Source organism: Pipistrellus hanaki, assembly GCF_964339955.1.
Source record: "Pipistrellus hanaki genome assembly, chromosome: 4".
NCBI classification, from domain to species: Eukaryota; Metazoa; Chordata; class Mammalia; order Chiroptera; family Vespertilionidae; genus Pipistrellus; species Pipistrellus hanaki.
Genome location: NC_140506.1, coordinates 59767048 through 59785269, shown reverse-complemented (window position 1 = coordinate 59785269; position 18222 = coordinate 59767048). Strand labels below are relative to the sequence as shown.

The following is an 18222-nucleotide window of genomic DNA, read 5'->3' as shown; positions in this document are numbered from 1 at the left end:
CCATATTTATTTTGAACATATGAAATTCAAAACTTAGGCTACTACCGAAGTGTGATACTGAGGATATATTATATGATAGTTAAATTGGTAGAGAATAGACAAAAACCTCAAGGAAAATAAATAAAGTCAGTTTACTCTGTGTTGCTACATTCTAAAATCTGCAGAAGTGGTAGAAAGACTGGATAGTCTATTGTAAATAAAATTTCAATCAAATTCAATGGAGCAATGTTTTGAGCCTATACCACAAGTGAGCCCTTAGGGGAGATGATGTCAAGGACTTCACAATACGGGAGAGAAAAATCTGTATAAATCTCTGGTGAGAATGCCACAGGAAAGGCTCCACCACAGTCAAACACTGTGATATTAGGCAAGTCACTATATTTCTCCATACTTCACATTCCTCAGTGAGATAAAAACACCTACTACTCTAAGTTGTTTATGATTACAGGGCAATCTAAGCATGGCCCTTTACACATTCTCTGGCACACAGAGAGGGCTAAATAAATATCACCCCTGTGCATCATCAGCATGACAGTATTATATTAGTACAAGAGGCTAGTGAAGGAGGAAGACAAGTAGGTCAGCCTGTGGGATCAGGAAACTCCTGCCAGAGAGGGAAACCTGAGCAGGTCCAAAGGCAGATGGATGAGAGTATATATATTTCAGGTAACAGGTGCAGCACAGACAGGCACAGAGAGCTGAGAGAATGACATATAGCTTTGGCTCTTCAAGTGGTTTAGGATGGTTCCAATAATATGTGTGTGTGTGTGTGTGTGTGTGTGTGTGTGTGTGTACAGATGGGAGGGTATGCTATTAATGATTAATGAGGCTGAAGGGATAGGAAAGATCAGATCACAAAGAAACTTGTAAGTCCAAAGAAGGATATGACTTTTTATAAAAAATAAATAAATAAATAAATATTTTTATGATGTTATATATATGGAAATATGCTAATTAACAGGGATGCCTTAAAGAGTCAACTGGACAAAAGGAGGTTTTCAGGGTGGGGTGGAGGGGTCTTCGCACACCTGTGCTGGGGGTGGGCTTGATCAGCAATAGCAGGGCTGCTTCAAGGGTCAGAGAGGGAAGCAGGGCTGGACCATCAGTGGCCACGGCTGCTGCGGGGCCCAGGGAGCGAGGCAGGGTCAGCCCGGCGACTCGAGGGTGGGCAGCACCGTGTGGCTTTGAATCGCACGCAGGGCTCCTAGTATTCACTATATGCATTGAAGGTGATCCTCATGGATGACATCAGTTATACACATAAAAACAAGTAGGTATTTTTAAATTTCAAATATGAAACAGTATAAGCAAAAAATGTTAGGTTTTAGTGTCCGGGATCTAACTTAGGTTCCATGTCATAAAAAAAGAAGGGAGAAAGAGTAAAAAGAAAAAAGGAGGGAAGGAATGAATGAAAGAAGAGGAAGGAAGGAAGCAAACATGTGCAGGCAGGCAGGAGAAAGAGAAGACTGATGGCCTGACAGTTCATAAAATCTTCACACTCACCACTTTTAACAAGGAAGGGGTCACATATCTGCTTAGCTTTCCTGTTAGAAGGTAGAGCATTTCACCACACCGAACTCATTCCATGTTTACTAACGTGAACTTCCTAAGAAAGGGACGAATCTGCACATGCAGAATTAATATGAGTTTCCTTAATGATTATTAGTATTTTAAAATATATATGTATATTATTTCAGAGAAGAAGGATTAGGGAGAGAGAGAGATAGAAACATCAACAATGAGAGAGAATCACCGATCTGCTGCCTCCTGCACGCCCCACACTTAGGACCAAGCCCACAACCTGGGCATGTGCCCTGACCAGGAATAGAATCATGAGCTCTTGGTTCATAGGTCGACACTCAACCACTGAGTCAAGCCTGTCGGGCAATGATTAGTTTTTAAATTGAGTACCTTTCTTACTCAAAGATTCATAGTGTATACCCATAGAGAAGTTAAGGTAAATTATATGTTTACGGTAACAGAAAAGAGACAGACAGGTGGCCACTCACTTCTCCCGCCTATACCCATGGTACATACAATTAATCAATCAAGGTCCTTGCCAGTACAGCCCTTCTGTGGTCTAAAAATCATTATCAATGCTACACTATAGTCAATTCCAAGTCTCCTATGAAAGAAATATTTCCTTGGACTACCTAGCCACCTGGTTTGGATATGTGAAGGTAAATGTTGTCAGACCTGAATGAGAGGTTGAGGTGGGAATTCCAGAGTGGAGCACTGTTATGGCACTGACTTTAATACTGTGCAAATTTTATTAGTCATTAGCATTCTTTCCCATCCTCTACTTCCCCTTCATGGATAATTGAGCATTGGCTTCCATGCTTTCACTTGCAGCTCTTTCTGAACAACTTCCGGAGACATATGAAAAATACTAAATAAGACATATTTTATCAAAGGATTAATTATGGATATAGATTGTTCTACCACAATATCCTTAATCAATTATTGTGAGTTAAAGGTAACACAATGCAAAATTCAGAGGAAACCATCTCCTTCATATATATTAAAGTGAACCCAAGGTTTGAATATCATAGCTTTTCAGGAAGCCATTATTTCACTTTATATTATAACTGACAAGGGAAATTGTACTTTTCTGATATATTCCAGTTAAGATTATACCTAACAGTAAAGGCCATGTTGCAAAAAGAAAAGAACCTTTGAGGTCATAGATTTGAATTTGACTCTCAGCTTTACTATTCACTAACTGAATAAGAATTATAATCTATGTTAAAGGAGACAATGTGTATAAATAGACTTAGCACATTGCCTGTCCACAACAGATACATGACACATAATGGTTATTTTAATACATATTTAGTTACTTGCCTTTCCAAAGAATAAAGCAGGTGGCTAACAAGCCCTGACTTCTCTTTTACATTGTTCAGCTAGTTTCCACATTAATTACGTTGCTGGTCTTCTCTTCCTTTCCCACGTCCACTGAGAAACATTATGTGCTTCTTAGTACGTCTTCCAGTATGTCCCCTTTGCCTGACCTTCTCTTTTAAGGACATAATTATCCTCAGGCAGTCAATATTTTAGCATATTCCTTAAGAGATATCACTTTCATCTCAATGTTGTCTTTGTCACCATACCTAATTTTTAGATATTCCCTAAATACCATAGGAGTGGGGGAGTAATAAGAAAATACAGGGTCTTTCATACCCCACTGTAGCCTACAGGCTCAAATTCAGGAACCAGAGATTTAGACTAAGAAAAAACCTGACCAAAGTCTTCTGAAAATTGCACAAAACCTAGCTTAACAGTTCTCACACTAACAGTCATAGATTGGTTATTACAGCTATGGGCAAATTAGAAAACACTTTTATAAGAGACACGTTGTTCCTATTAACTTTATCTTCTATACTCAAGAAGGTTCACATAGTCACAAAAAGTTCACTCAAACCGTCTTTAAAGCAGGAACATGATATTAAACACAAACAGTCCAGAGAAAAGTTCTCAACAGGACTGGGTCCCATCACATGGGTTTAACACAGGCACGTTGTTAATCCTGGGAGTGGCTGATGTCCAGGGATGACAAAAGGCTGCACAAACGGACAAGAGAAGCACTGAGCCCCGGGAGGGAGGGGAATTCTTGCCCAGGTTGTATTTTTTTTTTTTTTTCTGTGCAAACATGCATAGAAAGAGGTGTCTAAGTCAAATCCCTCAAAACAGAGTAACTCGAGTCTCCTAATGTTATCACCTGGACACAGAGAACATAAATGCCAACACATGAATAAACATGACTACAGATTTACTATTTCCTTCAGAGGCAGCAATGACCTCGTGCAGATACCTATATATCAAACCATTGTAACTCAGGTTCAGTATACACTGCCAACAACAATTGGCTTTATTTACTAGCCTCAGAAATGGCTGTCTATCATAGAAAGGATCAGGGGTACCAGCGGACTTGGAGATATTATGGATCTATAGGCGGTCACCTATTAAGACTAACTAGAAAGCTATAAAACCCACTGTAACAGCCACGGAAGCCAGGACTGCAATGCAGATTATTAATAAAGTAAAACAAGGAAAAAACAGGCCCTGGCCATCTAAGTTGCTACCAACTGTGCAACCATTTTCAGCCTATTTTTGAGCCATGATTAAAACATGGGAAAAGTCATATACATGAGTGAACATTAAACTCATGGCTCATCTAATAATAGGATGATGATTTATCATTCTCTCACAGGTACAATTATCTAAATCCATGAATATTATCATATTCTTCCAGGTTAAAAAAAAGGAAATTGTACAATCAAAAGGTAGGTCACCCACCCAACCCTTAATGCCCAGCTCAGTCCTTGCACTGCCAGAAAGAAAATATGGACAGGAGAACAGGGCTTACTCCTGTCATGGCCCCTCCACTGGTAAATTCTATAGGGTGAGGGATGGCAGCATAGAGTGGTGCAGCTAATGATGCCGCTTGGGGACAAAAGGATGTGTAATGGCCCTTGAGGGGATAAAGAATATCCATAGAAAATAACTCCAGGAGTCTGACATAAGTATACAGAATGGCAATAACTACAAACATCAATCAGAAAAGGAAGAGATTAAGTGCTTGAAGTAATCAGGTGGAGAAGGTGGTGGTTGAGATTAGCTGAAAAAGGTGTAGAGTATTTTCTATGGATCAAGAAGTAGACGGGACAGGCACAGTGGGAGACATTGTCGCGATCATCTTGCAGCAAATAAGGAAGGCCCAAAGAGGAGGCTCTACCATCAGACAGAAGTGTTGGAAGACAACCTGCAGCCTATCAGAGCCACTTGCATCACAACCCCTCCTGAAATGATCAGTGCTACATTATCCTACACTGTTGTGTCTGGATCGATTGATTTTCACCATTTCTTTCAGCCAAATCTACAAAATTTATCTCTTTTGATAGAGCTATGAAGATTAGAAGCAAATGCACTACCATAATTATAAGCAATGATACCTAACTGTACTTTCACTCACTTTAATATCTAGATTTAAAATTTAAAGTCAGGCTGAATTACAGATAGTGAAAGCTAAATTTCTTTAGTGATAGAGAAATTATGGTAGAAAAATACAACAGCAGAAAGAGCTTATGCTAAGATAAGGCACATTAATTAAACTATTGTCTGTGTTAGATTGCTATACCATCTTCACTAAGACAAGTTGTTTTATACACATGGTCAGTTATCTTTCAGCACCCTGAGAAGCAGGAGTAGCAATGGCTGTCCCCATTTCACAGATAAAGACATGGGGACTGTTAAGATGACAACTTCAGCCAAAACTGATTTGGCTCAGTGGATAGAGCATCATTCTGCGGACTGAAGGGTCCTAGGTTCGTTTCTGGTCAAGGGCATGTACATTAGTTGAGGGCACATCCTTGGTAGGGGGTGTGCAGGAGGCAGCTGGTCAATGTTTCTCTCTCATCGATGTTTCTAGCTCTCTGTCCCGCTACCTTCCTCTCTGTAAAAAGTCAATAAAAAATATTTTTTTTAAAAAAGATGATTACTTCAGTTTACTGTCACAGAGATAGATGGCAGCAAGATGTAGGAACCCCAGATGTATCCACTTCAGGTCTGTTCACTGGACTGCTCAGCCCTGGGAATGTACAGTAGAACTAGACATGACATCTGCCCTCAGGGAGCTGACAACTGAGGTGGGAGTCAGCCTAAATAATGCTATTGTAATAATGGTCTCCATTAATGAACCCCAAAGGCCATATGCTGTACCAAGCACACCACCATTCTCTCCCTCCTTATCTGCCCCCCAAAATCATCGTGCAGTCATAACAGAACCCCATGATCCTTATCCCCAGTTACGTGAAAAAAAAACTGAGGATCACAGAGGTCATGATTAATAATGGCTAATGCAATAAAGACAAGAATAATCACACCATCTGTGTGATCACCATGTACTTGGCACTGGTCTAAGCATATAATCTCAGAATAATATCATAGTTACCTCATGAGATAGGCCCGATTCTCCCCATCCCCCATTTTACAGATGAGAAACTGTAAAGTTGAGAGCTGTGACTAGGTTGCCAGAAGTCATTGGTAGGAAGTTAGGAAAACCTGGGTTTGAATTAAGATCCATTTCATGCCAGGGCTCTTTACCACTATGTGAAACTATCGGGCAGCCAGGAAAAGAAGGAGAGCAGCTAAGTCCAACTGAGTGAGGTGGCCGGCAGGGAAAGCTGCCAGGCAGAGAATACTCTGAAGTGGAATTTTCATGCAGCAGCAGAATTTGGACAAATAAAGGGGGAAAGGTATTCTAGGCATGGAATACTGAACTACTTGGGGAACTGCAAGAAGTTCAGTATTGCTAGAGCAGAAGTGGCATATTAGGGGATATGACCAGAGCTGAGAGGGGTGGACAGGCAGACAGGGCCAGATCATGAGAAGTGTGTTGTGAATTACCTACATTAAAGAAGGTCACCCTGACAACAACAGATGGCCATGGAGTCACTTCAGAAGTGATGTGACAGAATTAGATTTATGTTTCGGTAGGTATTCTTGCAGCAGTGGGAGACTGGGCCACCAGAAAGATGTGAGGGGAGAAAGAGGGGGAGAGAAGAAGACTGTTAAACTGGAAGCATGGATAATACATTCATACACATTAAAAACGACAAGGGTAAAAACCAAAGCAAAAATTCCCAAAGGGGTTTTGCATGCTCCTCTTAGAACATTCTAGAAGGAACAGTGTTTACTTACAGTTATAATTTATTGTGCATTAGAAAATATATGCAATTATACTAAAACCCATACTATTACAAGTATTGTTACTTAAAATGAGGTTTAAAAAAGTTGAATTAAAGAAAATACTAAATATAGTATAAAATAACATAAATATTAAAATATAACATATGTTATAGCATGATAACATTTTAACATCTTTTAAATAAATGTGATATAAATATATATTTTATATATTAAACATATTATATAATACAATCTATAATTATATTAGATATTATATTATACTATAGTAGCTCTGTGCATGAATCGGTGTGCCAATAGCTCTGTGCGAGGCCTGGCAGCTCTGCACCTGCTGCCCAGAGGCTCTCCATAGCCCAGAGGCCCTCCAGGGCCAAAGCAGGCCACTTGCTTCATCACTGCATCAACAAAGCAAGCATTCCACCAGGCTGTTTACACTGCCCACTCTCAGTGGCTGCTGTGGGGACTGGGTGCCACCATATTTGTGATGGAGTGATGATTAATTTGCATATTGCCCTTTTATTAGCTAGGATAGTGTATATATAATCTATATACATAAAAACCTAAGCGATTGGACAATTGGCCAATAGCTATGATGCACACTGACCATCAGGGGTCAGATGCTCAACACAGGAGTGGAAACCACAGGCATGGAAGGATGGAACAGACTTATGAATCTTGGTGGGAAGGGGGAGGGCAGGAAGAGATTAACCAAAGATATATGCATACTGGAGGCCGAGTGCATGAATCCCTCTACTAATCTTTACCCTCTCACAATCTGGGACCTCTCAGGGGATGTCAGAGAGCCAGTTTTGACCCGATCCCCATAGACCAGGTTGAGGGACCCCACTGGCACACTAATCCATGCACCAGGCCTCTAGTATATTATATTGTCACAATACATAAGTATATATTATATATGTCTCAATATATAATATGTACAATATATGTAAATATAGTTACATATTACATATTGCGTATTATCTTATCACAATATATAATATAGCATATAATATGGCATAATCTGCACTAATAAAAGAGAAAGATGCAAATTGACTGTACCTTCACAACACCCACCAGCCAATCAGGAGTGAGTATGCAAATTAACCCAACAAAGATACCAGGTTAATTTGCATATGCAAGTGCCAAGTGGCCAGGGGCAGGGCAGAACACAGGAGGTGGACACACCTCCCCAACCACTCTGAGCAGCATGGGATGGTGGGGTTGGAGCAGAAAGAGGTGGCTCTGGGGCCAGAGTGGAAAGAGGCAGCTCCAAGGCTGGAGTGAAAAGGCGGTGCCAGCAGCCAAGGAAAGGTAGGCCCATTCTTGCATGAAACTTCATGCATCGGGCTTCTGGTATAAAATATAATTAAATATAAATATAGTTGATATTAAAGAGGACCTGGGAAAAGTCAAAGTTCAGAAATACAACATTTGAGAATGTTGCCAGGAAGCAGAGGTAATACCTATAGGACCCAGTGAATCTGGAGGCGGGGGAGTGTTGAAGGAGTAAGGAGGGGAGATGAGTGGGAGAGAGGAAAAGAGCAAGCTTCCTCACTGGGGCCCTGGGTGGATAGCAGAGCTGGAGTCCTTTGCTAAGAGAACATCTGAAAGAGGTTGAGGAGGGGCCTGGGGTAATGGAGAGGGCCTACGGGACTTCTAAGGGGCATTGTCCATGAGGCAGCTGAGAGTGAGTGGATATTATCTATATAAAACAGAACTTTAATCAGTAGGGAACATAAATAAGTAAATTAATAAATTATACACACTGTCAGAATTCCAGACCTACAAAAAACAAAACACTCTACTACTTCCCAACTTAATTCGTGATTTTTTTAAAAAATGAAAAGTTATGGAATTAGAGAACAGTCAACTATAAAACACTTTCTTCAAAATATGAAACAAATGAGCCCTGCTTCCTGATGGAGGCCAGCCACACCAACAGTGTCATGAAACTGTACGGCACACCCAGACTAATTTTCCTGAGACTCAGTTCCAGAACACAAAGGGTCCGAGATGACCAGACTCTTGTCACTGGCCTCCCCCAGAAGACTCTGAGCCCCCTGGTTCCTGCTTAGACTCCCAATGAAAGTAGTTCCTACTACAGCCATGCTACTCCCACGTGATGACATAAGTCGAATCCCAACAGGCATTTCACCACAGACCCAGAAGCGCAAGCTCCTACAGGAAGACTGAGGATGGCGGTCATAGCAGAAATCTTCACTTCCCAGGCTGCCAGCAGGTCTGCCTGAACCTCCACAAAACACATACCAGAGCACAGAATAAAAATTACTTTTCATGCAAAGGCAGAAGAAACATTTTTGTGCCTCTTTCTCCCTGCCTTTCTGCATCATCCTGGGCTCTAACTAAAGGGTCAGCAAACTTTTTCAGTAAAGCATCAGAATAGACACTTTTTACTTTGTAGGCCACGTGGTCTCTGGTGCAACTACTCAGCTCTGCTATAGCAGCAAATGCCGAAACAGACAATATGTAAACAGGCATGACAGTGTTCCAATAAAATGTTATTTGTAAACACAGGCAAGCTAGATTTTCCCAGGAGACCAGGTATAGCCAGTGGGCTCCAGTTTGCCACACCTTTGCTGGAACTAATCAAGCATCAGCCTTTTCTGGCCAATTTGTGTCTCTCCAGAACTTGGCCCAGCTACCTTGGAATACAGGGCATTGTTACCCCCCACCTCCCTACCATGAGATCCTCCTACACGCTAGGCTCTGCTTCCCTGCGAGGGCTACAGTACTTACTTATTAACAATAATGATGAAGGCATTAACGTTTACTGAATGTGCCATGTATAATGTGCCAGGGGTCATGCGAGGTTATTCATAAACCCTGTCTCATTGAATCCTCCAAACAATCTACTGAGATCGGTATAGCAGTTATCATCTCCACTGTCCACTGTACTGATATAGAAAGTGAGGCTGAGAGCGATAACCTGGGGGAAGCTGAGCTCTAACCCCAATCTGTCTAGATCCAGAGCCAGAGTTCTTAACTGTCCCCTGGCTGCTTCCCAGAAGCACATGTGCCTGAACAGACAGAAGGTGTATCTGTCCAACGGCTCGTCCTTCCCTGTCCTCTGGGGGGCTATCCTTTGTGCTGCCTCCCACACCCCGCTGGACAGTGACCGGCCCCACCAGATGGCACCCATTGCCTCCAGGCTGCGGCTCTTCCACTTTTCCCACCGTTTTCCCACTCAACACAAATACAAGTGCCAAATACCGTCCACCAGGACCAGCCAACGTGATGCGTGTGTGCCTGTTTGTCCTCCCTCCAGCAACAGTGACGCACCCAAGGGTATCAGAGAGCTTCACGTATCCTCCGCGTGTCCCTCGGGATCAGAGTCAGCTAGGGAATCCTGACGTGGCTAGCAATCTCAGAACACAGCGTGTGTTTCCCCAAACTATTCCCAACTGAACCTAAGGCTGGGGCGCTGAGAGCAATGGGCTATGGAAACACACCCAGGAGGAGCCTCAGAGGATGCTGGGTAGGGAGGGCCCTCCTTAGAAAAAAGGATCCAATGGGCACATTTATTAAAACAAAGTCAGTGTAATGATTTTGAAATCCTGCTCTTATCTTGCTGGTAAAGAGGACCAGATTTGTCGTGCTTTGTTGTAATTTCCCCCATTGTGTTTAAGAAAAAAAATGGTAAAAATCAATTGTTTTAATCCTACTGTGAAGGTACAGGCCATCATTATACCAATAGAGGAGAAAGGAATGAGAGAAAATGAGGGAAAATTTGTACTCAGCCTGGGAATCACCTTGGTGTCTGAGCTAATCACCTCTACCCCCTCCAGCCTCTCAATCCTATTCCCTTGTATTTGCTGAATAGGTTCCCATGTGGGAGCATGTCACAATTCAGGTCTTGAAGATGAGCCTTCATCCCACCCTCCAGCCCACTGAACATCATGTTATGTGCATTCCTGCACAGTGGTGCAGAGAAGACTGCTTGTTGCTGGGCAAATGGTGCAGTGCAAGTGCTTACCCACTGAATATGCTGTGTGGTTTCCATGCAAGAGGTTCTGACATGGGCTTGTGGGACTAAGTCCTTAACACATGTTCGCTTTCCTTCTGTGGCAAGTTGTGTGTGTGTGTGTGTGTGTGTGTGTGTGTGTGTGTGTGTGAGAGAGAGAGAGAGAGAGAGAGAGAGAGAGAGAGAGAGAGAGATGCACTTGATGGATACATTATTTTGAAATAGCTGCCACTGAAGCAGTCTGTGTACACGGTATCAGACTTAGACAGTGACTGTGACAGCGCGTGGGAAGGATCTTCATCGCCCAATGCAAGGAACGCCCAAGGGACAGATTCCCAGATGTGAAGCAGATCGTGGCCAACACACAGTCACTAAGGAGTAGGGATAGTTGTCCAAAGGATAAAAAAGATGGTGCAAGATAAATGTACTGAAGGAAGAAAAGAAAAGAACACAGATTGAGGTTTTTTTTTTTTTTTTTAATGATATGAAAAATCTATACAAGCCAATGAATTCCAAATCAAGGAAATTTTTTTTAAAGTAGTTTTCAATCCTAATTACAGTGTTGCTGCTTCCTCCTCTGTCTCAAAACAGGCATATTGGATACTTCTCTTTGTAGCACTACAGTTTAATTTTTGAAAGTCTGACCAAATGCATTTTCACTAAGTATCCTCTTTGACATTGGCAAATAGAAACAAATTGTGGAGATCTTAACTAAAAGACTAATGCAAAATGTATAATGCTATTCAAAGTATTTTAGAGAGAGAGAGAGAAGTCCTAGACATGGACAACGGTGTAGTGACTGGAGGTAGGGAAGAAGATGTGTCGGATGGAGGAGCGGAGGTGGAAGAGGGCATAGAGGGATAAATGGTGATGGAAAAGTAAATATACATAAAAAACAGCATTATAATTTTGCAATATCACTCATAGGTTTAGATAGCAAACTAATAGCATATTTAACTAAATAAATATATCTTAAGCCATTCTTACTCCCAAGGACAGATATAAGAACATTTCCTAAGTATGGGAGGGTTCGCCAATATGAATATTGACCTATGTTAAGTTTCTAAAAATCAAGACTCAGTCTAAAATTTTCATAACTAAACCCACATAAACTGAATTGTTATCTGCCAATAGCTTTGCATATAGCTAGAAGTACTAGATATGCCTTTGAAAAAGCATGAGGTGACTATTATAAATCATGCAGCCATTACTTTTATATCAAACTATATGCAAGCACTTCAATAAATATTCAGCTTAATTATTATTTTTGAATGTTTAAAAAAAATCCATGACCTTAATGTTAAATCCAATACCAGGCTTTAATGTCCTTTAGCCACTCAATAAAAAATTAAACAATTTAAAAATGAGTACCCATATTTTTTTTTTAACCCTCATGACAATAGCCACTATTCTCAGAAAAGCACTATCCAAGGTGAAAATCAAGAAAAGAGTACTATAGTGCCTGATGCTTCCTCCCCAGAATTCAGTATGTTTCTGTTGAAACTAATCTCCAAATACTGCTTAGAATCTCCTGGGAAGACCACAACTTCCTGGTAGAAAGAAAACCACCTCAGTGACCAAGCAATATAGCCTACGTATCCAAATATCAATAGTCAGGTTGCTTGGAAACAGCCCCATCATAACAACTGTTGGAGAACTATTATAGATAAGTACATAATTGGGTAAAAATACTCAGAATATTCAAGAGTGCTAAGGACAAATTACTGATGTAGAATATTGGCTGTTAAAACCGATATGTTACAATGGTTCAGTTCAAAGTTTGTGATGTCTAAATCCCAATATGTTTTATGAACTCAAAAAGCCAAGTCCAAAACTCACACAACAATAACAAAAAGAGAGGCTGGCATAGTACTCATTCAACTAGTGAAATGAAAACAAAAAAGAGGATGCAAGCTCTCTATAAAAAATATAGTCACTGGCCCAAGAATACTTTGAGACGTAACTTGTCATGTTAACACATAAAAATTCTTCTCAATTCTTTCAGACTGTACTTTAAGCACTGTGGTTGGGATGGTGGCATATGAAACAAAACTCTTATCAGACATAAACCTCGTCCAGAAAAAAAAAATTCAATATCCTATAGGCTTACTGTCAATAACAAGCTCTTGTCTTTGGCTTGAATACCAGAGGTTGAATACCAGAATTTTCTATTATCCAAATGATTCCTTTGCTTACATTTCAGAGTGCCTCACGTAAGCCCTTTAAGTCACCAAGGTCCTAATTAGTGATGAGGAGATGCTGTCAGCCTTACTGCCAGCAGGAAGCCACACCTAGGTAGGTTTATAGGGGAAATGGCTATTTTGGTAAGAACTGTTAGTCATAACATCATAGTTCTGTAACAATAGTTTACAGACCTGAAACACCCAGAATGAACATTTATGTCTTCAGATAGCCAATTTGTCTAAGGAAGTAACTCAGTTTAAGAAAATGGCTATCCTTACTATAGATCAAAGCTTTTATTTTTACCCCCAAAAGAACACACACAAATGCACAGTCTAGATTATTAATAAACGAATGGTCACTGTTCAAATGCCCACTTTATCTTTTTGATCCCTCTCATAAGACTTGTAAAAAGAAAAAAAGAAATCATTACCACTAGTACTTCCCAAAGACCAGAGAGGTTGGGCTACAATTCTTCCCCTTCCATCCCAGTTAACCCCAAAATAGCTAAAAATACAGCAGCTGACACCTACATAGCCATCACCACATGTCAATCAGTGTTCTAGGTACACTGTGTGTGTGTGTGTGTGTGTGTGTGTGTGTGTGCGCGCGCGCATGTGTATGTGTATACATACAACTCAATTCTCATAGCAACTCAATGAAAAAGGTTCTCTATACTTCCCATTTTATAGACAAGGAAATTGAAGGACAGAGAGACTAAGTAACTTGCCCAAGGTCACACAGCTAATTAGTGGCAAAGCTGGGAAAGAGCCCAGACCCAGTGGCTCCAGAGGCAGTGCACAAGGCCATGAGGCTATGCTGCAGAAAACCTTCAACAGCTCAGAGGAGAGTCTGATTGCTCTGCTCAGCAGGAAAGTTTTAGAGAAACATGTCAGAAATTATAGTTTTTACAGCTTCTATAATAAAAAGGTTTGGGAACATTTGGGGACAAAGTTATCTTCCAAAACTGCTTTCACACTGTTTCTACATAAACTTTAACTATTAAAAATGAATAGATCCTCTTTACCAATCTGATTAGGCAATACTGAGAAACCAAGGTGATGGAGAAATAGAAAGGTAGAGAAGACTACCCAGACTTACAAAGTACTCAAAATACTAACCTAGGTAATTTATTAAAATACTAATTAATTATTAAAATACTAATACTAGGTAAATTAGACTTAGACATTCCAGGAAATACTACATCTGGCATTTAATTAACTTGTCTGTAAGTGCTTTAAAAATGAAAGGAGTAATATAAACTTTGGGAAGGACAATTTGACAAACTATCATTTTGTCTTAAATAATATCCTTTAACTCAGGAATTTCTTGCGTGGCAACTTATCCTTAGGAAATAATCAGATATTCTCACAAAAGTTCATCTGTTAAAGTAATTTTAAATAGGTTCTTTCTAATTTTTCGTAAGGCTAAAAATAAGGAAATAATTAAATTGATTACATCTATATGATGGGGGGAAGTGGGAGTTACTGAGAATGTTTAATAGCATGGGGAAATTAATAGAAAGTTACATGAAAAGAAGACCAAATTTCTTATACAGGTATATAGCAAATACTATGACCATATACTTTATATAAAGCATTATAACATAAATAATAATTACCTCTGGGTGGTGGGATTAAGCTAACATATTCTTTTTAAAATATTTTCTATGTTTTATGGATTTTCTAACTTGAATAGTTATGAAATTTATAATCTGGAGAGAAAAACAAAAAATTTAAGAGGAAGGGCATGTAGTCATAAAGCCTGCATTGCATGGGTCTTGTTCCTTTTTGGATATTATTAACAGATGACGAGTTTGCCTTTCACAGAGAACATGAGGATTTCAGCAAGGGATGGAACAGTCCTCATGACACTCTGGTGAGAAATGTAGATTGGCTGGCAGTCCGGGTTCACAGAGTTGTTATTACTTAAAAGGCTGTATTAAGTATCATAGATGAGCGGGCAGCAACGACGGAGAAAGTCCTGCTGAGTTCTGACTGTGGCTCATGCACACCATCATTTTTCAAGCTCGTGGTTAGAGTAAAGCTAGGGAGAAGAGTTAAATGTGTCATTGGCAGGTGTGCAAAGCAGGTAGCAGATACTAATGTTGACTCTGTTTCTGAAATGGAACTTAACACTAATTTGAAACCTTGGGTCTTACCAATCCACACACAGCATTTTCCAAAACTAAAAGAGTGTTTGTCAAGTCAACATCAAAATTAGGACTCAAATAATTCTGACAGGATGAAACCTTGGTCTGAAACCAAGATGTATTTAACAAGGTTAATAAACATAAAACAAACATTCAGTTCAATTACAGTTTTACAAGTGTTACTTGGCAACAGTTCCTATGAAGCAATGACCATTCTAGACTGATAACAGTCAATATCAGGGAGCATCTCTAATGAAGGGAAGTAAGAACCCCCTGGGCATGTGAGAGTACTGGGCACATTTCTGACCTTCTTCTCTAAAGAGGGAATTCAACAAGACAGAGGAAGCCAGAAGAATGTGATTGGGGACATTCTATGTCTGATGAGGAATATTCAAAGAAACTGGGACTATTTAATTAGGAAAACATTAAAAGGGACTTGCCCAATGTTTAAATGTTTGCTCTGTGATTCTGTTAAAGAGGGGAATCATTTTTTTTTTTCTTTTACACTGGAAATTACAGTTTGTCTTCTGTTTCTATCATTCGACTGAAACAGCTAATCAAGGACAGCAATGACCTTCAACTTTCCAACATCAAAAGGCACTTCTCTGCCCCTTAGAGACAGATGTCACAGTATTCCATACACAGCACTGTGCCTCTTCACAACACTTCCCATCTCCACCTCGGGTTCAGTTCACTCTTATCTCTCTTTCCTAGTTCTTCCTTTACTCAACCTCTAGATGTCAGAGGTTGATTGGCTGTCGACCTTCTCATCTTTCTATTCTCTCTCAGCAATTCTATTAATTCCTGTGGGTTTAAATAGTCTCTGTGTTCATTACTCCCAAACTTAAATTTCCACTACAGACCTTTCCTTTGAACTCTAGTTTCTCTTGTAAAGTCAGAGGCATTTCAAATGTATTCTGCCAAAACATATTTCTGATTCCATGTCCTACCCTTCAGTTTGAGTTTTCCCCTCTTGACACCATACACTCGATTGCGCCAACCAGAACCCTGGGAATCATCTTTGTAGAGTCCCTTGCTCTTAGTTGTCACATCCAATCCACTAGGAAGTTCATTCTAATGCCCATATAGATCTCAGATCAGACCACTTCTCCTCATCTCCACTACTGCTACGAAGCCAGGTCATCATCTTTCACTGTGACATGACTTTCCAAGGGCCTCCTAATTGTCTCCAGATCAATCTCCTCAGAACATGAACAAAAGCCTGGTTAAACATAAGTTGAATCATGACTCTCCCGTGCTTTAAGTGTTTCCCTGACTTTCCTACTGCACTTTGAAACAAATCCAAAAATCCTTACCATGCCCTGTGACCTTCAAAGCAGAAAAGAAAATCCCCTCTCTCCCGCCCCATCCAGGACCATTCTCCCAGTGCTGGCCACACCAGTTTGCTGTCATGTGTTTGGGCGCAGTAAATTCAGTCGCCAGGCCTTTGCACGGACTGTTCCCACAGATCCTGCCAAGTTAGCTATTTCTTACCCTTTATGTCTCAGTTTAAAAGTCACTGCCTTAGGGAGTGTTCCACTGATCATCAACCTTGCACCCCCAATTATTTTCTGTCTCAGCCCTTATACCTCCTTCACGGCACTTATCAGAACTAATAAGGAGTTCGTTTCTTTACTTTACTTGTGTTTCCTTAACCCCACCAGCTTGCAATGTCAGTTGCAAGAGGAAATGGACTTATCCGCCTTATCACTGCTGTATGTGCAGAGCTCAAAAACTGTTTAGACTTTGTCTCAACCTAAGAAAAATCTTCCTAAACCTAAGTGCTGTCTAGCAACAGGACAGCCCTGTACAGATGAACTGACAATCCTGGGAAGAGGGTTCAAGCTGAAAGTGGGCAACCACTTTTATCAAAGTTAACATAAAGGGAGTTCCATGCTGGGTGAGAACTGGGCCAGATAACAATTCAGGTCCCCTCCATGCAGTTCCTAGTTTTATTAATAGAATGCTTAGGGAATTTCAGATTAAGAATATACTTTTAAAGTAGCAAACATCAAATTATTTCCTCATGAGCAAAACTTCCCTCTAAAATGGCCCCATTAGTCTAGCTGGTGTGGTTGAGCGTCAACCTCTGAACCAGGAGGTCACAGCTGGATTCTCAGTCAGGGCATATGCTCAGGTTTCAGGCTTGATCCCCAGTGGGGGACTTGCAGGAGGCAGCCCATCCATGATTCTCTCTTAGCATTGATGTGTCTATCTCTCTATCCCTCTCCATTCCTCACTGAAATCAATAAAAATATATTTAATGGCCCCATTAGACATCTTCTACCCTGATGAAAAGTAACTCCCCCGAAGTTAAACCAGTGCCAGCTCCCTCTGTGTGCCCTGCCAGATGTGGCTGGGACAATACCAGCCCACAGGGCCCTTCTTCCCAAGCTGTACAGAATGTGGCCCAGAAACAACTTGGCAGATGAAGCAAACCCACTTGCGGTAAACCCAAAGTTCCACTCTTCATTCATTTGTGATGCTGCTCTGTAAACACACCAGGATCGTTTTATTTAGCGGCACACCCATTAATAATGCAGAGATCTTTGCACAGACAGGCGGAGAAAATTAGTCCCAAGTGATTTCATTACGACAGTCTACACTGAGTCAAAGGGACTGAGAGTCTCATTACAACTGATGTAGAAGTTGCTGGCAATACAGATTATTACACAGCAGAGCAATGCATGCAAGTTTTCCACTCTCTCTTTTGGAGTCTTACTGTCCCCCCGGAAATTCTCATCTCCCTCGCAGATAAAGCAGAGACTTAAAGACCATTCTAGGATCATTCCTTTTGGGTTTTTAGTTTCCTTCATCTTCAACAACCTCCTCCAAGTTGTGGGTGTTTTTTTTTTTAAAGTAAATTAAAATTTGGAAAGTATTTTATTCTGATGGCAACTTTACGATGATTGTTCTATTTACCAGGTTAGACCAATGCACCACTAGATCTTAGGGAATGCTGTAAATAAGCCTATGAGGCCATGCACTTTGTCCTTAAATAATTTTTCTCCAAAAAGTTTTTCAGGAAGGCAGAAAACATTTTAGAAGCCGAAGATATTTAAAATCCTGTTTTGTGACATCCAGAGTTAGCCATGCTATAGAAGAATATGTGTGGAAAACAGGGAATGTCAACTCTGAGACCCTTTTTGAAGGGCTGGTGAGCAATACCTTTCCATTTAAAACACAAACTCCCTTTGATCCA

At 40.6% G+C, this 18222-nt stretch overlaps 1 protein-coding gene across 8 annotated transcripts in view; it reads right to left on the bottom strand.

The window, feature by feature from the left end:
• Positions 1–18222, bottom strand: part of KCNN2 (potassium calcium-activated channel subfamily N member 2) — a 328108-nt gene that overhangs the window by 115649 nt on the left and 194237 nt on the right. The window contains exon 1 of one of the 8 annotated variants that reach the window (XM_084882825.1): positions 5951–6023. The exons of the other annotated variants lie outside the window; for them this stretch is intronic. Within the exon in view, the coding sequence (XP_084738951.1) occupies positions 5951–5985 (35 nt within the window). The 5' untranslated portion in view covers positions 5986–6023. Of the gene's footprint in view, positions 1–5950; positions 6024–18222 lie in introns of those variants that run through there. 8 annotated transcript variants of the gene reach the window in all.